A 27,359-nucleotide genomic window follows, 5' to 3' on the forward strand; every position below is an offset into this window, starting at 1 on the left:
CCTCGACTCACAGCCACAGTTGGAATTTCAGTTGCCAAGCAGTGCGGTCACAAAGCGGGACATCACTTAGCTGCATTGCTTAGCAACCATAACCAGGCCAGGCCCTGTTCTCAGCTCTACTTGTGGCGGGATTTGCAGCTTCCGCTTAGGACGCTGTCGCCACAGAGCAACAAGAACCCAAGGCCAAACCCTGTGATAATGCTCGGGTGCCCGTGACGGATTCTGCCTCCCTGGTGGCGTCTTGCTCTGAGGTCTCCCCATTTTCTGTCGTTGAAGGTCTCTCTCCCCTTCTGTGTCTTGCACAGGATTCCCGTACTCCAAATCGGCCTCTCTTCCCGACTACGGAAAGCAAGGCTTGCAACACGTAGGTAGACGTGAATGCGCAGTGCCAGATCTGAATGGACGATCGATGGAGTCCCGGCCCTTTTCTAGAACAGCCCATCCAGGGGGTCTCGGCTGCCATCGTCGGGAGTCTCCGGCTCTTCTCCCCCACCAACGCTTCCCCCCCCCTCAAAGCTTTCAGCAGCATCTGGAGGCTTTGCAAGTGCCGCTTTGCCCTGCCCCTCCTGCAGCTCTCCAGATTGGGAGACGGAGACGGGGGCCCCTGGAAAAGTCTCTCTCTTGGGAGGGGCTTGCCCTCCAGAACCCTCCTCCCCAGGATGGCATGATTGGGATCCTTGTTCTTGTTCTTGTACTTGTTGATTTAATTCACCATCACAAAGGATTTTATTTTATGAATCAACCTTGAGTTAACAGTTAAGCAGAATTTCATTTATGGATAGTCCTTGAATTACGGCCACATATGGGACCAGAGTGTATCCAAAGTGGTTTTTACTTTTAAAAAGGCAACCGGGCTGATTTTTTGAGGAAAAAGAAGACGTTTCACATCCCAACACTCCCTATTCTCGTCGTTAAGCGAATTCTACTGGTAGTTAGCCAAAGATCTGCCCCAATGCAAGTCATTACAGGCTCGGTCCATAATCATCTCAAAATGTGCTTGACAAAAAACCTTGCGATGGACTTGCATTGGAATCGACTTCTACACAATCCTCACTCACTCACACCCACCCACCCAAATCTTTCTTTCTCTTCTAGGCTGCAGGTGTGGGCCCAGATGACCAGGAGGCGGCCTGGGGAAAGAGAGGTACTCAGTCTGCCCAGCCCTCCCTGGGGAGGGGGGCAGGGGGCTTTTCCCAACTGAATTTATGCCCCAACCCACAAATCAGGCTCTACAAACCACCTTCAAAACAAACTTGGATCACTCCAGGTACACAGGAGTGATCAGAACTGTAATGCTTTTGGGGGGGGGGTGTCAGTCCAGGCCGGCCTCTTGCCAAACTGGCTGTCCCTCTTCCCCATCCCTCTGGCTCTGGAAGCACCCACTTGTTCTGCCCCCACCTCGCCTGGCGGCACTGTTGCGATGCCCCTTTCCCTTTCAGGCTCGTCCCTGCCTGCACTCATAGTGTCCAGCCTGCCCCCGTAAAGTTTTCTTTAGTGCTGGAACTTGGGAGCAGAAGAGAGCTGGTGTCTCCTGGGTTAGGGTCACGGGAGGTCCGTGTGCACCTGTCCGGCCTGCCCCCTGACACAGGGGGTGGTGGGGCAATGGCCTCACGGCCATTGTGGTGGGGCAATGGCCTCACGGCCCAATGCAGGACCAGCCCTTGCTCTGCCCCAAAGACAGCCCCCTCCAGGGGGGCTGCAGCAGCCGACCTGCCCCCAGACCAACAAAGAGCCCCTCCCTCCCTCGCCTGATGTCCGAAGGGCCACTTCTCAGTGGGCTCCCTCTGTGCAATCTGGGCACAGCTGGAAAGCCATCCATGCTCTCCCCCAGTAGGAAAACCAAGGAGAATCCAGAAAGACAGGCTGTGTTCTAATTGAATCTACCTGATTTATTTTCTTTCTTTCTCTTTTGCAGAATACAAGGTAAGGAAAGCTATTAAGGACATCAAAGCGTGTTGAAATCCAGCCTTTTTGTGCAAAAGCTTCACTCCTTTCTTCTTTACTCCGTGTAAAGACTGAGCGAGTATGTACATCTCTCTAAAAATGGCCACAGGAGCCCCGTTTTCCCAGCAGTCAGCCTTTCTCCTTTTCTCCCAGGTCTATCCCTATGAAACCCTTATTGTCACCAACAGAGTTCGAGTAAAACTACCAAAGGATGTGGACAGAACCAGACTGGAGGTAAGAAAAGATGATATGGTTACTCTGCAGATTAATTGCAAATATGAACCAACCCATCTCATAGAAGTTCCAAAACTGGTGTTAGTTTGATAGATTTTGTTTTGTTTTTTCACACTGGCTAAGAAGATGTAAAGGTACAACTGTGTAGCCGAAGAGCGTCAGATTAGAAAAGAGTCTTTGGAGTGATGTGATCTAAATCCTGGAAAGGATAGCTACACGTTTTGATGGTCTCTCCTATTTAATCCTTTTAAGACATAAATTTGCTAAAAAAGAAACTACTGCTAGAGGACTTTTGAGTAGGACTTCAAGAATCTCTGCTTGCAAATATTAATAATGGTGGGATTTCATATGCCGTGCAATGTTACGGATGGTAACGGCCTTGAGCTCAGCACAAGTGGAGGGTCCATATTATTTGCCAACTATTCGTTAATTTGAAGAACTGTGAAAATTGAATAAATGGTTAAAATTCCAATGAACCTTAAACTCTAGGCTTTATACATGTAAGTCTCAGTCTCCCTCTCTCTCTCTCTCTCTCACACACCCACACCCACCACGCAAGTAGAGTAAGAAATCAGAATGAAGAGTTCAACTTGCAATAGATGAATGAGATTTACCTGCAAGCTTAACAAAAATAAAAGATTTATGGACTGTAGCAATATTAAATTCTGTAAAGGACATAGCTGTGTCTATTTTGCTGTTTTTTAAATTTATTTATTTGTTGCAAAATGAAAAAAGAGAAACAGAAAAAGAAAGCAACAAAAACATAGTCCATTTAATAAGCATTAGGTATAATTTTTGAAAACACTAAACTTTGACCACAGAAAATATTGCTGATCGATCTTTCTTCTCCATCAGGAGAGCCAGCTCATAAAGAGAAGGCAAAGGTAGAACCCAGCTGGAAGAGCCTTCCTTTTAGCTGCCCCCTGCTCTGTAAATCCATCGTTTGTAACGTAGTGACCCATCCCCAATTTCTGGTACCCTCAGCATAGTGGGCTCAGTCCTGTGGCGTCCATGCAGGGGGCACGGTGGGGCATCTCCTGCTCCTCTCTGCCCTGAGAGCTTAGGAGGAAGAAGGTGAATGGCAGAGCATTTCTAGAAGTTTCTTCCCTCACAACACCAGGCAGCTCCCTCGGCTCTTTTGCTTTGTGGGTAGTCACCCGAAGGCGCGAATTTGTTCAGCTCCTGGCTAGAACCTTCTAGAACAACGTTCCAGGCTATGAGGCTGAGATTGGTGGTCCACGTGACTGAAATTTCCAGAATGGATTCACACCTTGAAGTTCTATCATGGAACACTGTACTGACAAACATACAGAAATTCAACCAAATGGAGAGCCCATACGGGATGAAAAACTCTCCCCTCACCCTTTTAGGTTTCAACGTGGTGAGGTTGGTAGGAGAAACCTTCACTGGTGGTTTGCTCCAGCTTGTGTTTTTCTCTAATTCTACCATTCTAAACTATATAATTAGACGACAATCTCTCCAGAGAATACTCTTCACTTGACTTGGAAAATTTCCTTTGATGGTGTGTTGCTTCTGCAGATCAAATGGGAAGGGAGAGAGAGAGAGAGAGAGAGAGAGAGAGAGAGAGAGAGAGAGAGAGAGAGACGGCATTACAGTCAGTGAGGGATTGACTAAAGTGTGTGTGCTTTCATATGGACAGGGCAAAAATGGATGTTTCCAGAGGCAGATTCAGATGAGTCACAGAGTGGCCCATTTGTACAGAAAGTTTCCTCCGGAGTTCGGGGTGGGGGGGAAGTTTTCCGATGCCATCTGGCCGCTTAACTGAATAGGCTGTTCTTGCTCTGTTAAACAAAAGTTGTGGCTTGATCCACAACTTCTCAATCTCTTGGTTTCTGGTCTGCTGCATAACATGGATTTGGCCTCTCTTTGAAGTACTTACAAAGTGCCTTCTCTGTTTTCAAGCACCACCTGTCCTCCGAGGAGTTTCAGGAGGTCTTCAAAATGAGCCTTGAACAGTTTGAACGACTTGCACTTTGGAAACGCAACGAGCTAAAGAAAAAAGCTTTGCTTTTTTAGCCTTCCTGAAACGAAGAGAAACGTGCTTGACGTAAGCCAGCTCCATCCTTCCTTCCACCACCTGTGTCCACCTGCAACTGACCTCATATCGCTTCACTGTATTCGGGCAGAAAACCAGACCCAACGGGAGGCCCAGCTCACTCTCACCCCCGGCCAGGTCATTAAAGGGTGTAACCAATCTCGCTTCCAGTTATTGCTTTATTTGTTGCTTGTTGCAAAGACAAAACCAAACCCGTTAATCTCAGATAGGAAAGAAATAACTCTCATTTTGACCAAAGCAAAATACTTGGCTACTGTTTGGTCTCTACATTTTTGGGCTTGTATACAAAGTCAGAGTTGATGAAAAGGGAGGGGGACTTCCTCCAGGAGCAAAATAAAATAAAATAAAGCCAATGTGAAAAAGGTCAAAGAAAAAGCATGTTAGAAACTCACTCTTGCCAATGATTGTGTATGACACCTTTTAAAAATAAAACTAGAGCAAACCTACACTGCAATGTTTTGAAATCTAATTTTCTCACATGCAACTGGTATTTCAGACGCAAAGTACTGTAACAAATGAAAAATAGTTATAAAACCTTTTTATTTTATATTACGTAAGTGTAACGTAAGCGTTGTCCAGATTGGCAAAATATAATTCATCTTAGCTGTACTTTGTTTAAAACGTGTGAAATGTTTACATTTGTGGAACGAAATTCTCCTAAATTTAAATTTAAATTCTAGGGATGATATAGAAATTCTGTATTTACAAAAAAATAGTGCATTCTAGTATGGAAAAAGTCATCTGGCTGTGCAATCCTGGCTTTGTCCTCCCATTTTTCTCCCCCATTTCACACTGACACACAAAACATGTAATTTTCTGATGCACCTGTCGGCATCCTCATTAAACGTCTTGTTTTGTAACTGACCACTCTCTGGGTCGTCTTCCCCTCCCGTCATGGTTGCTCTGGGCAGGAAAAGGAGCTCCGTGTTTGGTCCAAAGATTCTCTCCCCCCCCCCGCCCCCAGTAGCCTGGTGGAGGGGCCGGCTACTCCTAGTCCTCCCACACAAGGAACTTGGATCTGGCAGGATCCGGTGGGTGGAGGGTGAAGGCATCCCCAGGTTTGGAGGCTGCAGCCTTCCCACCCATTTCCAGGCTCCTTCCAACTGGGTGACCTTGGGCCATCGCGCTCTCTCTCAGCCCAACCCACTTCACAGGGCTGTTGTGGGGAAAATAGCAAGAGGGAGGAGCATTGGATATGTTTGCCACCTTAAGTTATCAAAATAATAAACGCATAAAAGTAAATGTAATAAAATGCAGACCAAGGGATCTTCCATCGACCTGGTTAAGCATGCTGTGTGGATGTCAGACTGTGCATATATTCCCAAAGCACCAGGGTCTCCTCTCCATTCTCCACTCCATGAGCTGCCCCCAGCTGTCATTTCCAACTCTGCTCCTTTTCTGCTATCCTGCTCGTTGGCAGGACCCTCCTTCCCGGTTCTGTGGGCTCCTCCTGCTGGGGTCTTCAGTGGCGCCTCCCCAACCCTCCTGCCATTCTGCTGCCTCCTTCACTTGCCTCCTTGTCTGGCTGGCTCCCTTCAAGGCCCGGTCAAACCGAAGCCCCTGGATGCTGGAGGTGACTCCCCAAGGAACCGTCCTAAATAAAAATTCTGCCTTGCTTTTTTAGGCGGGAAAGGGGCTCTCATGAAAAACTTGCTGAAAAACCTGAATAAACATTGCTCAGAAGCTCAGAATACCCTTGATTAAACAAAAGGAGATTAAAATCTAGGAAGCAGGTATTAAATGCACAGAATGGAGACTCGATTCACATGATTGGAAAATGACAGTTGAAAGATGGAGATAACATTTGTTGAAAAGGCACAAGCCCGGTTGGTGAACATAGTCCGTCCTTGGTGTGGAGCAGTGGGTCTCATTTGGGGAAGGGGGGCTTGGAAACCGCCAACTGACTGCCCAGATCCAGAGAAAGATGCGAAGACGGAGCCCCCTCCCCAGTCTTTTCTCCCATGGGTTTTGGGGGGGAGGGAAATGCCCAATGACTCTTTGCTTCTAAACAAACATCTGGGGAGGTAAAACACGCTAATTGACACAAATGCAGGGTTTTATTTTAACTTTCTTTCAAAACTTTCTTTTTTTAATAAAGACCGTGTGATCTTGTCATTTGGGGAGAGATTGTTCTAAAGGAAGAATGACAGATTACTGTGTAAAGGGAAGGCTCCATGATGCAGCTGCCCAAATGCAAGGCCAGAAACCTCCATATAATTAACTCTCAAGAAGTTCAGGGGGACGAACACCCTGCTCTTTCCCACAAGAGAAAACGTTTTAAGAGGCCAATTTAGGAATAAAAAGACCACAGGAACACAAGCAGAGACAAGCGGTCGGAAACGAGCCAGTCCTGTATGGAAGACCAATCCAGCGTTGGACGAGACCAACAATGGTCTGTTTACAAGGACCGTTCTCATTGGATCTCAGGATTTGGAGGACCAAAAGCCACCAATTCCCTCCTTAGTGTGCATTTTACCCAGAGAACAATGTTCCTTTTCCACCCCAATTTCTTCAAAGCTCCAGAGAAGATAAAGGTCTTTGTGGAAAACCAGAATAAAAACCAAATGGTTCCAATCCTCCTTTTCCAAGGAAAACCACCTCTGTCATTCTCTCTCACCTGGATTTGCATGGTTCCATAGGTATCGGCTGACATGCATTAGGACATATTCCCCTGTGTTGTGTTGTGTTGTGTTGTGTTGTGTTGGCTAAGTGGCAGTTAGGAAACCATGAATCTCCCAGTCCCCCTTTCCTTTCTAAAGCATGCAAAGCAATGGCCTCGTTCTCTTTCTCCTCTTTGTTGACCTTCATCCTGCCAGCTGGGGCTGTTGGGACAACTGGAACAGACCAGGGGAAAAGAAGGCGGGGATGGATCCGGTGCCCCTTGCAGGTACTAATGGGAGGAAAGGCAGAGAGTTTCAGGGAGTGGGGGGCTCTGGCGAAGGCCCCCCTACCCTGAGTGGGGCCATATTAACCTGGACACATTTTAACCAGCAGCATAAAGCCTTGGCCTTCCAAAAAATATGTTTGTTACAAATGTAGGAGAGAGGGAAAGAGTTAGATTTGGATCAATAAAGACAGATAGAGAGGTCCATATGCAACCAAAAGTTTCTTTCTTTTTTCTTTTTATTTTGTAAAAAATGACACATTCACAATAACATTTATAAAACTCTGGAAATCTTCACCACACAAGAAGACAAAACTTACATACTTCAAATGCGGAATACTTTGCACTCCCGTATTGTCTCGGTTGGAAGAAGAGCCTTCAGTGGGCTAAATAAGGATTTTTTAAAAATCAGGGAAACAAGGCAGGGTGGAGATGAGGCACAGATTTTTGAAGGGAGATCGGGGCGGAGGACGGTTGAGAATGCAAACTATTCCAAGTTTAGACGGGTAGCCAAGCCGCACTCCAGAAACCATGGTCCCCTGCCCATCTCTCCCTTTTGCCAGCTTCCAATTAAACCACACCCAGACACACCCAGGAAGATCACAGCTTTTGCACAGTATCCCTCTAGCGGCCTCACTCTCACACCCAGGCAGCTGCCCAACCTCCCCCTCCAAGCAGGGAGAGGTTTCGCTGGAGGCAACTGGCCCTTTTCTGGCCAGGACTTCCGTGACCGTCCTGGAGAAGAAGCGTCCCAGCAGGGTCTTTGGGGGGGGGGGGCAAGAAGGGTCCGTTCACTCCACCGAGGGATGTTTGCACCCCTGGGAGCTCCCAAGTCCAGGCTTTGTCCCCTGGCCATAGAAAGAGCGACCAGCAAAGTCTCTCTGCATTATATAAATATATACCGTAAAGCTAGACCGTAACTATTTACATTCTTTCCAATAAATAAATAGATCAGGGGAAAAAAACTATAGTTTTCTTCTTTTATTTAGTAGCTTTGGTCTCTTAAATTCCTTCATCTGAAGTCTTAGCTGCCTATTCTTCATCCTCAAAATTTCACTTTTGATTCACCTAACAACAAAAGATTGCAAAAATACACTTAAGCAAATAACATCTGATTTTTTTTTCATGTAATCGTATCATAAAGAAGGAAATTAAATCAGTCACCAGAATCGGTAAGTCAAAAGCATCTGGGGAATTACAAATACTCTGTATTGCCTTCTTTATAAGACAAATGACTACTCCAGGGATGTCTCGGGGGGGCAAAAGAGTCAAGATGGCAGCTGCAGCTGCACCATTAAAGCTTTGCCCCTTTAAGATGCCCTCCGAGGTCCCAGAAGGGAGCCCAGCCATGGCCTCTGCCATCCCTCAGCCCCCATCCAGGAGCCCCCTAGATGCCCCAGGCAAGTCCTCCTGGGCAGAGGGCCAGCTCACTCCCTGGCACCCATGCCACCCATGCACCACAAACCCCAAGGCTCCCCTCCCCACCCTTGGGTTCCCCCCAGGGAGAAGAGCAGGTCCTAAGCAGACTGTCTCCACTTGTCTTCCCCACGCGATGCCTTTAACTTCCTCCCCCCCTTCAAGCATTATCAGTTGGGGGGGGTCCCCTGGCGCACTCCAGGCTCATCACCCGACCTTGGTCTCTTTGGGATCCCACCACCCATCACTGAGTTTTTTGTTTGTTTGTTTTTAAGAAAAAAGTCATCTTATGCTTCTTTCCTGTCCTTATACTCAGAGGAGTGTTGCATAAAAATAAATATTTCCAAGCAAAGTGATACAAGGAATAAATTAAGTCTAGTAAATAAAAAAGTAGTTCTGATCTTAATTTCCCAAACACAGAAGAAATCCCCCATTTGACAAAGTGGAACAAAGTGTCTCGTTCCCTTTTTTTCAAAGTAAATTCCAGTGTGCTGCACTTCACCCTGTAGAAAACACCGCAAAACATCGGGAGGAAAGGATGGTTAACTCACGGACAGACAAGGAACTGGCCTCAAAGACATGAATGACCAACCACAAAAACGGTTTAGCCTCCACATAACGTAACAAGCATTCAAGGAGCTCGGAGCCATTCCTCAGTCCTCCAGAGGTACGTGGCAGGAAGAAGCACAGCGGGTCAAACGGCCGCCTTTCTCTTGTCCTAGTGGAGCACTGAAGCCATGGCAAGAGCCGGAAGTCACAGGGGACATGAAGAAACAGCAACGGGTACAAAGGGAGAGCTCCTTTCAGAGGCAAGCAAGGATGGGGCGGGGGGGGGGGTTAGGCATCTTCCTTAGACTGAATGCTAGTTAATTCCACCATTGAGCTCTTGTTGCCAGTTGCTGGAGCGAGCCCATTCACGGCTGGCCTCTCAAACCCACTGGAGATCTCTTCAAAAGTCCTGCCTTTTGTCTCAGGGACTTTGAAGATGGTGAAGATGAAGAAGAAAATAAGGAAGCCAACGAAGATCAGGAAAACATAAGGCCCACATAATTTCTGCAAGGAAGATAAGGAAAATGTTATCTTTGCTCTAAGACAATGGAAGTTCAAACATACATTAGCTCTGGTCTGGAGGAACAAGCGTCAGGGCCCAGTCAAGTCCTTTATTCAACAGCCCATTTCCCCACCCCCACCACCACCACCAAACTGAAACCTATCCTACCCTATGACACAGCCAGGCTAGATTGATGGCATGCCACAAGAAGAAACGCCTCATCCTCAGAGTCACCAAAGGTCATTCCAGGAGCAGGAGTCACAAGGATAAGGACCTTCTGTGGCTTGGGTTCTTCATGAGGAGCAGAAGCAGGAACTTTGCTCAAGTTAATATTTATGCCACCCCTCTTCTCCTGGGCTTCAACTGAGCAATGAACAATGTTTGTTTGTTTTTTAAGAAAAAGGGTGCAGCCCACCCTCCAACTTCCCCCTCACAACAGCCGTTCTGACAACAGCCACCGGCAGTTCTCGCCCCCTTTCAGTGCTTGCCCTTTCCTTCTCCTATTTCCCACCTGTGGAGACATTTTTGATGGCCAGATCCAACAAAGAAGGTTCAACTTAAGAGTCCTTACCACCGCATAGGGAAAGAGCATGCCCACCAAGAAGTTGGAGGCCCAGTTGCAGAAACCAGCCACGGCCACGGCTGCAGGACGAGGGCCCTGGCTGAAGAGTTCGGACACAATGAACCACGGGATCGGTCCAGGTCCAATTTCAAAAAAAGCCACAAAGGCAAAAGTGCCAAAAATACTGACGTAGCTCATCCAAGTCACAATTTTCTGCAAAAACAGAAATGTAGAGTGAAGCTCTCGTAATCCCAGGGAGACATTGGTTGATCCCAACTTTTAGCATCTGCTCACCTGGGAATCAATCAACCAGGAAGCTATCTTGGGTCAGATGGTGCAAGCAGAGACTGCACAATCTCTCCAGATTTCTTTGGAGAGCAGAGATGAGCATCTCCCACGGTTCATTCTTATTTCTGGCCTTGTTTGGCCAGCAAAACATTTTAGTCAGAGAGAGGCTAAAACTGGAGAAGTACCTGGAGAAATATCTCAAACCTTCTACACTTTCTATCTTTCCAAAACACTTACACCAATTTGGTGGCACTCTGTTTTGGTTCAATCTAGTTGGCCACTTAAACATTGGGATATATGGGAGTGTGCGTGCATGTGTGTGTGTGTGTAATTCATGACCTTGATTTTGATTCCTGCACTCCTAAACCGCTTGGGGGGAAGACATCTCAAGGACTTTCTGTTCTTCTATGAACCATGTAGAAGGGAGTCTCTTATCTCTAAAAGGCAGCCGTACAGAGTGGCCTTGATTATCTTATTTCTAGGCTAGATTGTACAACCTGTGACTGTGAGAAAACTTGATTAGTGGTTTTATGCCTGGCGGTGGGGGGAGGGGGGACGTAAAACCCCCGAGAGATGCAGCTCCAGACATGAAACTGACGTTCTGTTTCTCCAGATGCGTTAACTTCAGTCCAAATCTTGAGGGGGCTGCCGTGAGCCAGAAATGCTGCTGCCTACCTTCAGCGCCAAGGAGACGGTCATGACGGCTGCGCAGACAGCCATGCCCATTAAGCCAACCAGGTGGAGGGTCCGACGCCCTGCCCGCTCCACAAGGAAGAGCTGCAGAATGGGAAGAGGACACAGAGGATTGCAGTGGGCAGCAGATCTCTCTGCCACCATAGGGACAGATACCAGACAGTGTTCAAAAAGCTCTCCATGAAATGGCCAATTGGATCCTGTTGCTGTGACTGCCGACTTATTTTACTGCACCCTCTGGAATCCCCTCTCAGCAGAGAGGTCCAGTGTGGTACCACATTTTAAAGGCAACACACACATGCGCCTTCAGTGGCCTCCTGATAGGCACCAGAATGTGGAATATCCATCCTTCAGCCCATCCCAAGTCAACACATCGGTCACACTTGAGTGATTTAAGCTCCATTTTTCTTTTAACATCATGGCTCTCCACCAACCCCCAAAGCTGCCCCTGATGTTTTTTCCTCTGCAAGTGCCTCCAGATTTCCAGGAGGGTCTTTCACCTCAGACCCCCCTCCCCCAAATGCAGGGTGATCCCATCCTCTGTCACCACGTACCGACACTACAGTAAAGACGGTATTGACCACGCCGGCCCCGATGGTGGCGTAAACTGGCTGCTTCACTCCGGCATCTTCGAAGATCCCAGTGGAATAGTAGAACACCTAGAGGCAGGAGGAGAGTGGACGGCGGCACTTAGAACAGGGAGGACAACTTCAGCTCTGAGCACAGCACCTGCTAGGAGGACAGGTGAGGAAGGGAGGACTCTCTTGCACCTCGGTGAGCGCAATTTCTTTGAAACCAGAAACCAACACGAAGCCAAACCAAAGTGCCAGGGGCAGCACAGGAAGGTCCCAAAACCCACAGTGTCACTGCGCCACTGACCCCCTGCCGCTTTTGATCCGTGCAGCAGAGGGGTGGCTTCAAATGAATGGTTGCAACGGGCATCCTGGCCTTTTGGGTGCCCCTCTTATGGCTGCTCTCCTGCCTTCATGCGGACCCAGCTCCCCTCCCTTCCCAGAAGGCTCCTCCGGTCTCCCGCCAGAGACGTGGTTCCCTCTGCCCCCACATGGAGGTGACCGGCCCTCGGGGGACCCACCGCGTTAATGCCCGAGAGCTGCTGCGAGAGTTGCAAGGCAATGGCGATGAGGATGGCCTGGCGGTAGCTGGGGGAGAGGAAGAGTTCTGGGATGGTGACTTTCTTCTCCTGGGACATCTTGGCGCTTTCCTCTTTCATCTCCTGGATGTCACTGGACACATCCTGGATGCCACGCAGGCTCTGGAGCACTGAGGGGAAAAGGACACGGGCCGAGTCAGACGTGGGGCCGCCTCACTTTGGAGAGCTCCAATCAGTTTTGTGCCCAATTTATTTCTAGAAAGGATTCTTCTTGACGGAGCTACTCATCCTGCCCAGGTAAGGCAGCAAAGAGAAAAACAGAAGCCCCCTTCACCAGCACTGGAGATGACTGACGGCTAATAGTCCGACTTTCTTGGCTGGGTAGGAGAGGCTTCTGCGCACACATGGACTTTTGTGCTGTGCAACGTTCCAGCGTGCCAGAACCTGATCCGCAGAACAAACAAAGAATTGTGTCTGCCGGTTCAGAAGAGGGGAGCAAGAAAGGCGGAGATCCACAGAGAGACCTCCTGTCAGGAGCCATCCGAGATCTGGACGGAGCGCCTGTGAAGACTCAGTTGCCCTTCTGTCAACAAGGAGGAAAGGACAGCTGGGTTTTGAAGTCTGCCGTGCCCTTCCCAGGAACCCTCTTCTTAGCAGGGATTGTTTTACCAAAGTCTTCATTTTTACCAATCCTTTAACTTACTGCCAAAATGCTTTTGGGATCAGCACCTGCCTGGCAAAAGGTTTTGCTAAAACAGGCGTGCCTCTGCGTCGCTCTGCAGGGCGGCTGCAGAATGAGTACCTTTGATGGCCTTCTCTTCCTCCATCTTGTTGATCAGCAGGAATCGGGGGCTCTCGGGACAGAAGGGGAGGGTCACCAGCTGCAGGACGGCTGGGATGATGGTGAACCCCAGCAAGACCGGCCAGAGTTCTTCCGTCCCCAGGATGACATCCAGGCCAAAGATCTGGGGGGGGGCAAGAAAAGAGAGGCCCAAGGGTCAGGCCCCATCCCCAAAGACTGAAATGCGAGGAGGGAGCAAGTCAGCCGGGCAAGATTTCCTCTGAGCCTCTGGAGACCTTCTTCCTTGAGGCTGCTGTCCCTGGCCTTTCTCAGTTCAGAGCAGACCCAGAAGGTCCGTGGGGAAGTTCCCCCCCACCCCACCCCAGATCCCATGGTGCTGATTAAGCTGAGGGATTCTCTCCTCTGGAGCATCCATCTCTTCCCCAGAAAGGCAAAGGCCGCGATCTGCCTGCCTGAGGAGGGCTAGCTCACCTGGGCCACCAGGATGCCCACCACGATGCCCAGCTGGTTCAGGGTGCCAAAAGCCCCCCGCAAGGCAGTCGGGGAGACTTCACTGATGTACACGGGCACCAAGCCAGTGCAGAGGCCACAAAAGACCCCGATGATGAAGCGCCCGATGATCAGCATCTCCACTGCCCGGGCCATCTTGGAGAAGCCCATCAAGAGGCCAGCCACCATGGGCAGGACGTTCACCAGCAGCATTGAATTCCGCCTGCAGAGGGTGGGGGGAAATGTGTGTGTGTGAGAGAGAAAGAAAACTGAAGGAAGAACTGAAGAGAAGGGCAGAGGAGAGAGAGAGAAAGAGAGAGAGAGAGAGAGGGAGAGGGAGGGAGATCTGGGGCTCTAGCATAGCATTCGAATTCAGGCAGCAGTTGCTTCTCAGGGCTTCACCCTCATCCAATCTCTGGGACAGCCATGCTCTGCCCTTCGTGGCAAGGTGGTGCCCACCGGAGACTCTTGGCATTGGCACCTGGGGCTTGGAGTCCTGGTCTTGTAGAGATGGCCCTTGGAGGGAGCCAGCACAGGCGCTTCCCTTGTGGCAGGGCTCAACCAGTGGTGGAATTCATTTTTTTTACTACCGGTTCTGTGGGCGTGGCTTGGTGGGCATGGCAGGGGAAGGATACTGCAAAATCCCCATTCCCATCCCACTCTGGGGCCAGCCAGAGGTGGCATTTGCTGGTCCTCCAAACTGCTCAACATGACTGCTACCGGTTCTCCAGAACCTGTCAGAACCTGCTGGATTTCACCCCTGGGCTCAACCCCCCCGGTAGCTTAATCGCAAGGTCCCTTTTGGACTGGGGGCCCCGCTTTCTCTCTCACGCCCCTCCTATGCCATTCTTCACCTACCTGCCAAATCGGTTGACAAGAAACCCGACAGAGAAAGAGCCAATCATGCCTCCGACTGAGAAAATGGCCACCGAAAGGGACCACAGAGCGGTCAGGAGGCTCTTTGAGATGTAGTCTCCCGTCCGTTCCAGCGACGTGTCATTGAAAAAGCCCTTGATGATCTGCAAGGACAGAAACGGAAGCTCAGAGTTTCTGAACCAGAAGGAGAGAGCAAAACGTGGGGAAGTCGAGAATGAGCCCAGTCAAATCACAAGGATGGCCAAGAGAGGAGGAAAACAACCAACCCAGGAGGTCTGACAAGTTCCCCTGATCAGGGCAGATGTCAGAAAGATCCCTGAAGAGATCCTGCAGAGGAGCAGCTCCTGCCCAAGCCTAGAGTCCCCCTGCTAACCTCCTGAAGGTGTGGCCTTCCAGAAAAGCAAGCCCATTATTAGGCCTGCGGTTGTATTCACCCAACTTGACCCAGAGGGTGTTTGGCTGCTGGCCATCCAAAGTTCACCATACTCCTCCTCCAAAGAGCAATGCGACATCAGGGGCAAAGGGTGGTGGCAGGGAGAAGGAAGCAAGTCCTTCGTAGTATCTACTTGAATAGCAGTATTCCTTGCCAATAGAATGTCCTCACATCCTTGGACTGAAACAGTGCGCTCAGGATATTTTTTTGGCTAAATTGGGACCAAATTCTCTCTCTCAAAATATTTAGCAGAATCACTTTTTCAAGCAGCTCTTTGTGTTCCTCATTCCATTATATTAATGGCTTCTCATTCTGGATACACTGAACAATGAAAACAACAAAATCAGAGTCATACTTTGTGCATTTTTGAGAAAAACCTCCAAAATTATCATTTTTGGAGAAGAACGGGTATCAAAGAAAAGATAACCAGACTGTAGATGTTCCCGGGATGAAATGAATATGTGCAAGCAGAAGACAACAATAAAGGCATCCAAGATCTGAAAAAACAGGACATCAACTTAAGTGGATCCTGGCTGGGTAACTTCAATGCTCATACAAGTCAGTTTTTTCTCAATCATCGTGAAAAACTGCTTACACTCTCATGTTACAAGTGTGCTTGTATTTTCATCCGACATCATAGGAATATCAAATGCTTCTCCGATACCCACCAGGTTTATTCCATGAAACATGGGCTGGTAGATCTAAAAAGTTACATTTTATTATTTGTAAGTCTTTAAATGTTCCCACAGGGTTAAATTGTTGTAACATGAGGGACGTAAAAGGTTTTCTTCCTAAAAAGGGAATTGGGGCTTTGTTAAAATGGGGGAAAGCCCCTCTGGACCACAAGCAGCTCCCTTCCCACCCTGGGCTAGATCCAGCTGCTCCTTTCAGGGTGGTGCACGAACGCAGACACACACACACACACACACACAGAGAGAGAGACACGTCTGATCTGCAGAGGGCAGCCGAGCGAGGGATCCTCTGCGCTGACACCAGGGGGCAGCAGGAGACCAGCCCAGAGACCAGCGGGTGAGCCAGGGGAGGAGAGGAGCCTGTCTAGCCGTTATCCTGTCTCCCCCTTCCCCATGAGCGTAGATGGCAGGATGCGGCACATGAGTCATCTTTACGAAGCGAGAGACCCACGCATTTCCTCCTGAATACTTGTCATTTTCATTAAGGGGCCTAATTCAGAGACAAATTATTTTGGAATTCCCTGAGTCATTTTCCTTCCCATATTTTGGCCACAGAGTGCAAAAGTTGATAGCTGAAAAGGCTGGCAGGATGGAGGAGCTGGAGAGATTAAGCCTCTGCCATCGTCCCTGACGGTTGTCCTTGGTCCTTCCAGCCTTCTGTGACTCAGCAAATTCCCCTCCTGCTCCTCCTCTCCCCTCCCCTGCCCCCTCCACCGACCCTGCCAGCCAAGGATGTTTCACAGCTGGTGCCTGCCTGGCCATGCTGGGCGTGGACATTGAGCCCACCCGGGTGGCACATGGCTGGGGAGGTGTCTCACCCTTTCTGGGAATGTCCTTGGGGGACAGGAGGGAGAGCCAGAGATGGGACAGTGGCTTGCCAGGATGCCTCAGCCCACAGAACTCCCTAGCTGGCCAGAGGTTTAAAAGAGAGCAAGGGACGAATAGTGTCAACCTTGTGAGGTTCTGTTAATGCAACCTTACAATAAAAATAGAACTCCCGTAGGACTCCTGGCTGGACTACCTAGCAGGGCTAACAGGGAGTCTTTCCCAAGACTTAGAATCCCAGAGATCAATTTAATCTCAGCTGAAGGTGAAGATCCCAAGATCTTCTCCATTCCCCACTTAAGTTGCTGACCCATCTCCTTTGGGGAGGGGGGGGAGGGTTTATCATTCTCAAATTGTTCCTTAATTTAGATCCTGAATAAAGGGGGTTATTTACAAAAAAAGTGGAGCTAGTGACCCTAATTAAAAATGCTCCGCCATGCAAGTTGTCCATAAATGTGGTGACTTGGCAAAGTTCTCCAAAGGGGAAGGTGACCCTCCTAACCCAAAGAAGCAGGACCCCCGGAAGGCCAGCAGCCCCTGAGGAGATCTGAAGGGGACTCCTGGCCTTGGTTCTTCCCACTAGGCAGGGGAGGTATCACCACTCCATCCCTCCCCAAGTGCCTGCACATTCCCCCTCCCCAAGGGAGGGTCAGCTGAGACAGCCCCATTGGCCCAAGAGCCCCACAGGAGCCCAGTGGTGGGAATCAAATAATTTAACAACCGGTTCTCTGCCCTAATGATTTCTTCCAACAACCAGTTCACCAAACTGTTCAGGAAGTTAACAACTGGTAGTTCTCCCGAAGTGGTGCCAACTGGCTGAATCCCACCACTGGTTCTGTTTCCCCGTCTCAAGGCCTCCTCGGCTGCCTGGGGACCAGCCACTCTCTGGCCGGTCCTTCCCGAGCTGAGCGGAGGGAGGAGAGTCCAGCTGTTGAGAAACAGCTGCCAGGCCATTGGCCACAGCAGGGCCTGCACCGGATGGGCGGCAGGTGCTGGGAAGGTCGGCCCTTCCACAGAAAGGGCCCCTGGGGAGAGAAACTCAGCCATTCAGGAGGCCTGGCCTGTTACTCAGCCCAGAGGCTGAGTCAGTTTGGCTTTCAGGGCTGGGAAGGGAAATGTCAGAGCAGCCTCCCTCCTGCCCACATCTCCACCTCTGAGCCGGCCTTGATGAACTGAGGAATGGCAGCATCTGGCCTCAAGTCTCTTTCCCCAGGAGAGGCTCCTTCGGCTTCCACGAAAGCACGAGAGGCTCCGTGTCACCTTTTCCGAAAAATAACACAGCAGTGAGGAGCTCTACACTCTCTTACAAAACTAGGGGTTCTTCTCCCTCTCCTTAATCTCAGACGCCGAGTTCCCATCAATGACCAATTCCAGGACGGTCCCTTCTCTGGCTCTACCCGAATTCCTCCCCATCTTTTCTGCTACAAGCAAATTCTCCAGGAGCAGAAAATCCCTGGAAAGCCCCCCGTCCCCCCGTCCCCTCCTTACCACTTCAGGAGCATTGATGACTCCCGTGTTGTACCCGAATTGGAGGGATCCGATCGCTGCCACAGACACAGCAGCGAGAAGCGAACAGGTTATCTTCTTCTGAAAAGAGAAGCAAGGTTACAGTTCGCGTTTCCCCCAAAGGCAAACAGCATCGCAGCTCCTCCGTGGGATTCTTAAGAAGGCAAAGCCCATTTGTCCACCATTCCCTGGAGGTGGCGGGGACAGCCGGAACCCCTGGCCACTGCCTGGACAGTCCCTGCACTTTCCTTGGCCAGACACTTCAGAGGGTCTGCCGTGCCTGCTTCTTCCTAGGACTGGGGGGGAGGGAGCAGCCTGGGGTCGTCCCGTTGGCCTCCTGCCTCAGGCGGGGTTCCTCGGCTCCTGGCCTGAACCCCCCACACCCCATTCAGTGCAGCTTCGGGGCAACATCTCGTTCTGAGGGTGGCCAAAAGGCTTCAGGCCAGCTTCACTCTCTGCCTCTTGCCAAACATCTACGGATGCCCAAAGGGCCAAGGCCCTTTCCCCAGGTTGGGCCCCACAGATAAATCCTAAAATAAAACCCCTTACGCTACCTCATCCCCAGAACGGCCCCCCCCCCCCGTTATCCTTTCCCCAGCAGATGGGCTCTCTACCCACCCAAGAGTCCACGTTTCCATAGCAACAAGTAAAATGAAAAGGCAGGTGGGAAATCATTTGGTTGCTGCCTGCAGGGGATCCATTTCCTCCCCCTCCAGTGTAGGATTTTTCCATATCATTCTTAAGGCATGTCATTTTAGAGTCCACTTTCAGGTCAGTCTTCTTTGCTAAAGCCTGGGTCTCTTGCATGACATCTTTTAAAGAAAGTCCATAATGGCAGACTCGTTTGAAGTCAGCTTCTGGGTCCCCTGTTCCAAAGCATCTTTCAGTACATCCAATGTTAAAGTTTTCTGCTCCCTTCTATATTAAGTCAGAGTTAAGTGTTGTTCTCCTTTAATTGTACTTTTTAGTTCTTTCTGGTTCCCTCTAGTGTCCAACCTTCAAAGTCCCATCCTGTCTTTTTTTAAAAAGAATTTATAATAGCATTTTTCTACAGAAAGTAATCATATAATTAATTTCAAATTTTAATTTCAAATATATCTGGACTATTAATCAGTTTGCAACTTTCTAAAATCAACATTTTAATTACCCTTTTGCTCTTTATTCCACAAAAATATCCTTAAACTTGTATTTAAAACTTATTTCACTAAAGATTGAAAGAAATTAAACTAGTATTGTAAAAACTTGTTTCTAAAAACAAGTTACAGTCCTAAAATCTAAAAACAAAATACCAAGCAATTTCCAAAAGTGATTAGAAAAGGAAGTTACAAATCCAGTGTCCTTTTGAAGGCAGCAAATTGAGCAAGTCACCTCTTTCTTCATCTCCCAGAGTTTCAAATTCACTGCAGATTGCTGTCTCCCCTTTAGGAGCAACTGTCTGGAGCACTTGTGGGTGATCCCAAGTCTTCTCCTGGTCCAGAGAGGAATCTTTGCTCCCAGTGAAATTGTGTTCAGTTTGCTATCTCTTCCCAATTTTGGTTTGCATTTTAACTATTTTACTGGCCTGGTTCGCTTTTTAATTTTTGTGATGCTAAAAGATATCAGAAAGAGGTAGAGATCCTGTTCTTCCATGGTTGCACAAATAGATTAAAAGGGACATGTACATTGGGAAGGGATTTAGTGCCCACTTTCATGATTGAGGTTGTATCTTAAACCTCCAACAAATGTTCAGCTAAGGCTTCTTAACACTCCACCCAGCTATCACTCTTAGATACTCTTAAATACAGAGAAAATCATGCAACAGCCCAAGATAGGAATGTAAGTTACCTAAAAACTGATGGTGAAGGGCTAAGGATGAACCCTAACAGCACTCCTGGCTACAAAGCTACAAACAATGTCGCACTCCCAAGGTCTGAAGGACTTAAGGCAACCGCAATGAGATGGGACGATGCCATTTGACCAACTCCTGTGTAGGTGCTGAGGGTCAAAGATGGCTTGGTGAAGGCGAAGGGAGCTGGATGGCTTTGTAGGCTACTGGGCTACGCAGGCTTCAAGCTGTGGTGCTGTGGCCCCTCTGGGCTTCCAGCTGCAATTCCTTTCCACAAACCAGGTGACTTTCTGTCTCTGAAATCCTGTGATGGTCTGAAGGGCAGGTGCTTGATGCTCGCTTCGCTTCTGGCTTTCTTGCCCTGGAAGCCATTTCCTAGCAGAAAAAACCTGTTGCAACCCTTCTGCCTGCCACCCCCAACTGAGAGAGGGTCCTGTTGCAGGCCAGTATCCTTTGCAGCCACAAAAGTACAAATGGAAGGGGGGGGAGGCAGCAAAATGGCAGGCAATCTGCAAGAGCGCTGTTCAAGCCCTCCTTTCCCCTTCGCAGGTGCTGGCATTTGCAAGGACGTGGGGTTGGGTGGATCTTGCCCCCACCTTGGAGGGGGGGTTGTTCCCTCCCACCTCCAGATGACCTTGACACCTGCTGAGGGTCTTTGGTAAGACTTGGGATGAGAGGCCGCCTCTGCTCCCGGTACCCTTCCGGAGCTCCAAACCAGTCAGGCTTCGCTCTCTCTCCCCCCCCCTCTCTGTCTCTCTCTCTCTCACACACACACACACACGTTGGTTCTCCTCCGAACGGAGCCCCGTAAAGCAGCCGGCCGAGGCAGCCGGGCAGAGTCCTCGCTGCTGCGGCCGTGGCGACTTTATCCCCAAGGCATCTGGAGAAGCGACGCCCCGTCCCTCCGCGGGAGTTGGAAGCCCCCCCCCCCCGCTGCCCGGGCCAGAGCCCGATCCTCCCTTTCCCTGCCGGGTCGCCCAAAGCGCTCTTGGCCGGCCTCAACCGCCACGCGACGCCCCCGGCGCTAACCTCGCTCTGCTCAATGGGGCCGGCCGCCTCCATCGCGCCTCCGTCCGTCGGGCGGTCCTTGGGAAGGGCTGCTGCAGATGCGCCGCCGCCGCCGCCGCCGCCGCCGCCTTTATAGCTGCTGGGGCCTGCAGGGCGGGGGGCCCGTCGGGCGAGAGGCGCGGCTGCCTCGCCCCCCGATGACGAGAGCAGGGCGGGCGGAGGCGGCTGCGGGGCTTCCAGCCTCCCCTCCCCGCCCCTCCCCGCAGCCGCTGCCAAGCCGGAGAAGCGGCCCCGGCTCCTTCCGCAGGTGGCCGCGCTCGGAAGCTGCGAGGAGAAGCGGCCCTCGCCCCCGGGCTTAGCCCGTGCGGAAAGCCGCTCGGCCGGAGGAGGGGGCCGCTTGCCGCCTGGCACGGGCGAGGCTTCCGCGGGGCTTCCCCGCTTTGCTTGGGCCTCTGCCGGTTCCTGCCTGGCGGGGCTTCTTCCTCCCAGGAAGCGAAGCCAGCGAGCGGCCGCAGCTGCCGAGAACCCCCCCGACGCTCGCGGGCTTCCTGGGTGCCGCGCCGGCCGCTTACGAGTGCGACGTGCCGCCTTGCGAGGCGCCCTCCTCCCCCCCCCCCCCGTCACTCCCGGCCTCCGAGCGGAAAGGTTCGGTTCAGCATCACCGCCGCAGCCGCACTGCCTTGCTCCGTTGCCATGGCAACCAGCCCGGCATCCAAAGAAAGAAGCCGGCGACGGCAGCGGCTCCTCCTCGCTGGGCATGAGGGGCTCAGACCTTGGATGGGAGGAGGTGCCCGGCGTTAGGCTGGCACCCCTCTGGGTAACTGCACCCAAAGGCGATAAGGGGACATCCCAACAGAGCCAAACTCTCTGGGCTGGAGCTTGTCCAGGAGAGCCTCCCCGGTGGGGTACACAGACTTTTGCAGAAATATCTGAGGAATATCCGAGGGATGCGAGGAAAGCAGTTGGTCTGTACCACGGACGACAAAGGTTTTACCTCCGTCCCAGATGTTCTGCCCAAGTTCTACCAAGGTTTTATTCTAGGCCCAAAGCAAGCTGGGCTGGCATTGCCACTTGCCCGTCTCCCATCCTGTTTGGCTACTTTTTGTAGAATAGGTTGATGTATGTGCTATAGAATGAGATGCTCCGATGAGGTTTCCCAAAAGATTTGTTTTGCCCAGAATCTCAGACTTCATCTTGTCCTGATCTCGCCATTTTGGTGAAGGTTCAGCACCCCAATTCAATGGACCTCCTTGAAGAAAATGGCCATTCCTTCCCTCTATTAAAACAAGGTTTTACTGTACTGATAATTCACAAGATTTTGATGTTGCAAATGCCTCAGGACCAGGGGTGAAATCCAGCAAGTTCTGACAGGTTCTGGAGAACCGATAGCAGAAATTTTGAGCAGTTTGGAGAACCGGCAAATACCCCCTCTGGCTGGCCCCAGAGTGGGGTGGGAATGGGGATTTTGCAGTACCGTTCCCCTGGAATAGGGAGGAAATGGGGATTTTGCAATATCCTTCCCTGGAGTGGGGTGGGAATGGAGATTTTGCAGTATCCTTCCCTTGCCACGCCCACCAAGCCATGCCTACCAAGCCACACCACTCCCACCAAGCCACGCCCACAGAACTGGTAGTAAAAAAATTTGGACTTCACCACTGCTCAGGACCAAATTGCAAATTCAACTGATATCCAATTGATCATGCTGCCTTTTTTCAAATTTTGGGCAATCTAAATTTTTCTTGCAACAACTCACTTAAAATGATTAATGATAAGCTGAATCAAAGTCACTTGGGGGAAACATGCAATTTTAAACTGGGATTGTCTGGAATGTAGCTTATTATGTGAGGGTCAAAAGTATACTCGACATCCTCTAGACATATGTTGCAGATTTTAAATGTAATGCAATGGAACTACTGCTAAATTGCGTCTCAATTGTTTCTGTAATATCAGATAGGTCATTTAATTGCCTTTGAACTGTTGCACCCCATTAAAAAATGGAAGTTACAGTGAATGGCCAAGGATAAAATTGAAGGTTAAAAGGCTCATCATTGTATGAAAATAATAACTTAAAAAATATAGATGGTTTTCCTTTCCTGAAAATATGGTTAATAAATATTAATATTTATAAAAGTTTTTGCCCTCTGATGCTTTCTAAAGAAAACTGCAATTGTCAGAAATATCAGCCCAATATTTCATTAATCTACCCTAAACACCCCACAAAGATGAGGTGATAAGAGAGCCAGGCGGGGGGCTCAGAAAGAGGCTGTTATCGAGAGTCTGACGTTCAGGATGAATCGGCCACCGAGGGCGTATTGTGAAAAAACTAATGGATTTCCAGAGTCTGGTCAAGGAGACCGATGGAGCCACAGCTATTATTTCCTCCAACATCTGGCAAAGCCAGGTGATATTTTGGACACACCTGGCACAAATGGCACTCCAGTTTGGAAGTGAGCGCCCTGGAAAAGACGGCATTTGGCTTCACTTGCTGTTATTCCAAGTCGTGATGAACGAGATCCACTTACAATTTTTGGAGCAGGGGAACAAGACAGCACCAAGTGCTTCGGGTCTGAGGCTGCATAACAGAAATGGGAGAATTAAAAACAGGAAAGGTAAAGAAGGCTCCATTTTGCCCCGAGTTGGTAACGTTCAAAAAGAAAAAATATAGGCATGACATGGCTACTCAGGCAGATTTTTTTTGTTTTGTTTATCTATGCACAAAAATTGTACTTATTTAACTGAAATCATTCTATAATTAATTTCCCAAGAAGTCAGAGAAGCTGGTGGTGGTGGTGGTGGTGTTTCTATTAATTGATGATGAAACCAAAAGTGCATACATATGCAGGAACAAACCTCTGAGGTCCTTTATTATTGCTAAAGAGGCAATAGATCTGAGCAATGTGTTGGTTTCCACCTGCCTTTCTCTCCGTGAATGTTATCGCCTGTGGTGGGGTACAGGGGTGGGTTCTGCTTACCTTTACCACCGGTTCACAACGGGGTCGCGTGCGTGCACTCACAGGCACAGGTCACTGAGGACGACATCCGGGGCGGTGGACGGGGCCTCCTGCCGGTTTTACTACCGGTTCTTGCGAACTGGTCCGAACTGGGGGCAACCCACCACTGGTGGGGTAGCTGGAGAAAGCAGCCCAGCCTTGTGTGGATGAGTGGGGCACTGGGTGGTGTCCAAGCAGAGCTTCTGAAAGAGAGACCGCAGGCCATCTAGGTTCATTCATTGCTACCATCACAGTTGGGTTTGGCAGTTATTTCTACCTGTGGAAACACAGATTGATTCTTCATCTGAGTTGCCAGATGAAAGTGGGAGCAGAAACGTTGAACATTGTCAGAAATTGTCAGATGCTGGCTAGGAATGGCGAATTGCATCACGCTTAACACTTTCAATAATTTTATTGCCCTTAAAGGAATGTACTGAATTACATCCAGATAAAGACTGTGTCATTCTACACTAGACACTTTTTGGCAGTTGTGATTTGTGTGAAGCATTTTAGAACTTCAGACAAATTGTGGTATCAGATTTCTTAAAGAAACCACACTGTGAGCTGGCCTTATTTCCCTATTAATTCTTTGAATGATGCTCTTGTATTCTTCGTACAACCCATGGGGCTGAAAGGGGCATTAGAAGCCTTTTCATCAAAACCCCGTAGGAATCTTCAGACCACCCCAGAAAAACACATCTTGCCTTCAAATCCTCACAATCACAGAGAGGCCTCTTTCATTTCGGATTAGATCTCCGTCTCTGTGAAGCTTCCAACTCTTGGTCCTTGCCCTACCTGCAGCCATCCCAGAGAAGAAATTCACAGACCCTCTTTCCTGGGTCAGCTCTTTAAATATTGGAAGACTGCTTTCCTGACTCTTCTCCTTTAGGCCCAACAGAACCGGCTCCTTTTTACCATTCTTCAAATTAGCCTCCAAACCCTTTACCTTCTTTCTCGCTTTTCTCAGGACGTGTTCCAGTTCCTTAGCATCCTTTTTCTCCCGTAGCAACTAAAGCTGGACACAGGATACTGGATACTCCTTTCTGAAAGGTGTAATGCGCTAGGAGGCCAAAGAAGAAAAGGTGTGTCAGGTGAGGCAGAGGAAAGAGGTAACCTAAAGGACTTGGCAAGAGGCCAGAGAGGTGTCAGGAAGCCACCGGAGGAAGTGGGAGATATTCATGAGAAGAGCACAGGAAGCCAGAGCTGGGCCTCCAGGAAAGGGTGGGGTCACACGAAGTTCTTAGCCTGGTTTTTTGAACTTCCCATTTTGAATGAGCACATTCAAAGGTTCAGTCAAGGGTTTGTCTTCCTTGGGGGAAATCTAGGAACGGACCCTGCTTGACGGTCAACAGACAAAGCAACACCTCTTAAGATACGTTTCACGGCGGTTGGGGGAAATGGTCCAAAAAATCAGAATGATGGTTGGAATGATGGGATGGACCCTCCCATTAAATGTGTTGCACATCAAGACAGGTGGAGCATTGGTGATTGTGGCCAATGGCTTGATGCTTTGAACCACGCTTTGTGGACCTTCCAGTCTACACTGTTTGCCTCCAGAAGGGCTGCCACTCAAAGGCTTCCAGTTCAGCAGGGTGCAAAGAGAGTTCAAGCACAGCTTTCTCCCTCACAGAACTTTCCCACATCAACTGGGAGAAGGAAGGAAGGAAGGAAGGAAGGAAGGACTCTTTTCTTTGGAGTCTTTCTCCACCCCCACCCCCTTTAGTTGTGGGGTTGTGTTTTGAGTGAGCACCAATGTCTGGGCCCCCAAGCCCCCCCCCCAGTATGAGTGCCAAACAGGGCCATTCTCATGAGCCCCCCAGGAAGCAAAGCCCTGAAAGGCATTTGAGTGAAGCCCTCCCCCAGGAGCACTGCAGGAAACATGTAAATCTCCTCAGAAAAGAGATGCAAAATGGGGGGGACACTTTCACAGATCGGTACTTGTTGATCGACCCTGGTTATCACCCTCCCCCCCAAAGTGGGGACTTCCTGCCTTCAGTTCTGTTGTCCTCAGAAGGAGCCATAAGCTGAGCTGGCCCCACCTCTTTCTACTCCCCCCAGAAGCACCACCAGGTACTTCCTCCAGAATTAAAAGTTGGGGGTGTGTGTGGAAATGTAGGGTTTGGACTCAACAGTTACAACCCCTCCCAACAGGTAAGCTTGGACCTGCAAAGGCAGCTGAGGCCGGGATGAAATCCCAGTCGCCTCCTAAAATCCTTACCCTAATGCCGCCATCCTCAGCCCTTCAGGGTTGCTGCCCAGGAGTGCCAGCCACACAGGGCAGAGGTGCAGCAGCTGGAGTGCCACGGCTGTTTCCAGGCCATGCGCAAGTCTGAAGGCTTTTCTGTGCCTGCTCACCTCAGTTCTCCTGGCCCCACGGCTTGGTCCAGACTCCGTCTGCAAGGCCAGCAGAGCTCAGCTTCAGGGAAGGGGCCGAGGAGCAGCCCCAGCTTCCTTCCTGGGGCCTTGGCTGGTTGCTCTTCGCAGCTCCTCTACCCGCTGGCTGCTCATTATGGGAAGGGTGGGAAGGGAAGGAGGGCTCACACATCCGAAAAGCAAGGCACACCTCTAAGCAGGGAATAGTCTGGGGGTGAACCGGCAGGTATTTTTAATGTAACTTTGACTGTGAAAGAAGGACCCGGAAGGCAAATCCTAGGAGCTGCTGCTCTTTCCCTTCCTTTCCCTTCTGCACAGGAGCTCTCCGGGTTGAAGGAAAGGGGAGGGCTGCCTTTCCAACGGCTCCCCCCTCCTGCGGGGCCCGGGAACTCTTGGGTTTGAGCCACTGCAGAAGGCCGGGGCTCCCTAAGCACCAACTGAGCAGCACAAGGATGGCCCCGCTTCCCACCCTCCAAGGGTCCGAGAGGGTCGTCCGGGCCACCAGCTCCCAGGACTCCGAGAAGTGGGAGAGGAGCCGCGGGGCTGGGCCTGTCCCTCCTGCTTGAAAGGCTGCTGGTTGCAATGGAAACCCGGGCCGCCCTGGGCATTCGCGGCCGCAGGGCTAGGAGGAGAGCGAGTGTCTGACAACAACAAAACAAAACACCTGAACCGGCAAATCCTGCAGGCGGCCGGGAAGAGAAAGGCCGCCCCGCTCCCTCCCCCTCCCCCTCCCCCTCCCCCTGGCTTGCAGCAACAGCCTCCCGCAGGCGAAGGGCTGGAGCCTCCGGTGCCTGCGAGGGAAGCTGCTCCGAAGGGCCCCGAGAGCGAGAGGCTCCTTTGGGCGGCCCGCTTCCTGCCTCCCCTCCCCTCGCCCGGCCCAGGGCCAGGCACGAGGGACTCGGCCGTCCAGGTCCCCTCCGTTCCAGGCGGACCCTGAGCGGCTGCAGCTGCCTCCCCGCCGGGTTTCTTTGCTGATGCTTTGCGCTTGGCATGCTGGCTGGGGGATTCTGGGAGTTGAAGTCCTCCCATCTTAAAGGCGGGGGGGGAGGAGGTTGAGAAACGTCTCAGGAATGAGGGGCGTTCCAGTCCAGGCGGTGTGAAAAATTTGCACAAAGATGTGTATGAGTGTGATGATGATGGAATTGTCAAGTTCCCAAAACAATTGAGCAAAACAATTGAGCCCCTGTCAGAAAGTATCAAGGCTTGTAAACTATTAGCCAACGAAGCAGATTCTTAAGTCAACCACAAAGGAAACGTTTCATTTTTGAGAAAGAAAGCAG

The 27,359-nt window shown here is 50.3% G+C and overlaps 2 protein-coding genes and 1 long non-coding RNA gene across 4 annotated transcripts in view; 1 reads left to right on the forward strand and 2 right to left on the reverse strand.

Moving 5' to 3' along the window:
- ABLIM2 (actin binding LIM protein family member 2) overlaps window positions 1-4,701 on the forward strand; it is a 37,046-nt gene extending 32,345 nt beyond the window's left edge. Inside the window, exons 18-22 of the mRNA XM_087875403.1 lie at window positions 306-374; window positions 1,103-1,144; window positions 1,916-1,923; window positions 2,098-2,178; window positions 4,102-4,701. Of these exons, the coding sequence (XP_087731529.1) occupies window positions 306-374; window positions 1,103-1,144; window positions 1,916-1,923; window positions 2,098-2,178; window positions 4,102-4,215 (314 nt within the window). The 3' untranslated portion in view covers window positions 4,216-4,701. The remainder of the gene's footprint in view (window positions 1-305; window positions 375-1,102; window positions 1,145-1,915; window positions 1,924-2,097; window positions 2,179-4,101) is intronic.
- A 2,659-nt stretch (window positions 4,702-7,360) lies between these two features.
- On the reverse strand, window positions 7,361-21,288 carry LOC117676489 (solute carrier family 2, facilitated glucose transporter member 3-like). 2 transcript variants are annotated; one of them, XM_034435978.3, is made up of 11 exons: window positions 20,738-20,835; window positions 19,708-20,083; window positions 17,866-17,964; window positions 14,410-14,570; window positions 13,534-13,774; window positions 13,063-13,225; window positions 12,243-12,430; window positions 11,704-11,808; window positions 11,132-11,233; window positions 10,178-10,381; window positions 7,361-9,608 (listed from the first exon to the last, which is right to left on the reverse strand). In XM_034435978.3, the coding sequence occupies exons 4-11, from the start codon at window positions 14,454-14,456 to the stop codon at window positions 9,393-9,395; spliced, it is 1,266 nt and encodes a 421-aa protein (XP_034291869.1). In that variant the 5' UTR covers window positions 14,457-14,570; window positions 17,866-17,964; window positions 19,708-20,083; window positions 20,738-20,835; the 3' UTR covers window positions 7,361-9,392. The 2 variants fall into 2 exon arrangements, with proteins under 2 accessions (XP_034291869.1, XP_034291868.1); XM_034435977.3 differs by lacking the exon at window positions 19,708-20,083 and having other exon boundaries at window positions 20,738-21,288.
- Window positions 21,289-22,640: 1,352 nt separating this feature from the next.
- LOC148112732 (uncharacterized) lies at window positions 22,641-27,085 on the reverse strand. The gene is made up of 3 exons (XR_015729191.1): window positions 26,062-27,085; window positions 24,653-24,766; window positions 22,641-23,983 (listed from the first exon to the last, which is right to left on the reverse strand). It is a non-coding gene; the product is annotated as an uncharacterized LOC148112732 (long non-coding RNA).
- Between the last annotated feature and the right edge of the window lie 274 nt (window positions 27,086-27,359).

The sequence above is a fragment of the Pantherophis guttatus genome, chromosome 8 (assembly GCF_059756535.1).
Source record: "Pantherophis guttatus breed Tessera chromosome 8, ASM5975653v1, whole genome shotgun sequence".
NCBI classification, from domain to species: Eukaryota; Metazoa; Chordata; class Lepidosauria; order Squamata; family Colubridae; genus Pantherophis; species Pantherophis guttatus.

What these genes read in the sequence shown, in the direction of transcription:
- LOC117676489 (XM_034435977.3), bottom strand. Translation starts at nt 20,770, where the DNA reads ATGGAGGCGGCCGGCCCCATTGAGCAGAGCGAG. An exon ending in GGAAGAGAAGGCCATCAAAG is followed by an intron (nt 12,431 to 13,062) that starts GTACTCATTCTG and finishes TTTTCCCCTCAG; the next exon opens with TGCTCCAGAGCCTGCGTGGC. An exon ending in AGCTCTCGGGCATTAACGCG is followed by an intron (nt 11,809 to 12,242) that starts GTGGGTCCCCCG and finishes TCCTGCCTCTAG; the next exon opens with GTGTTCTACTATTCCACTGG.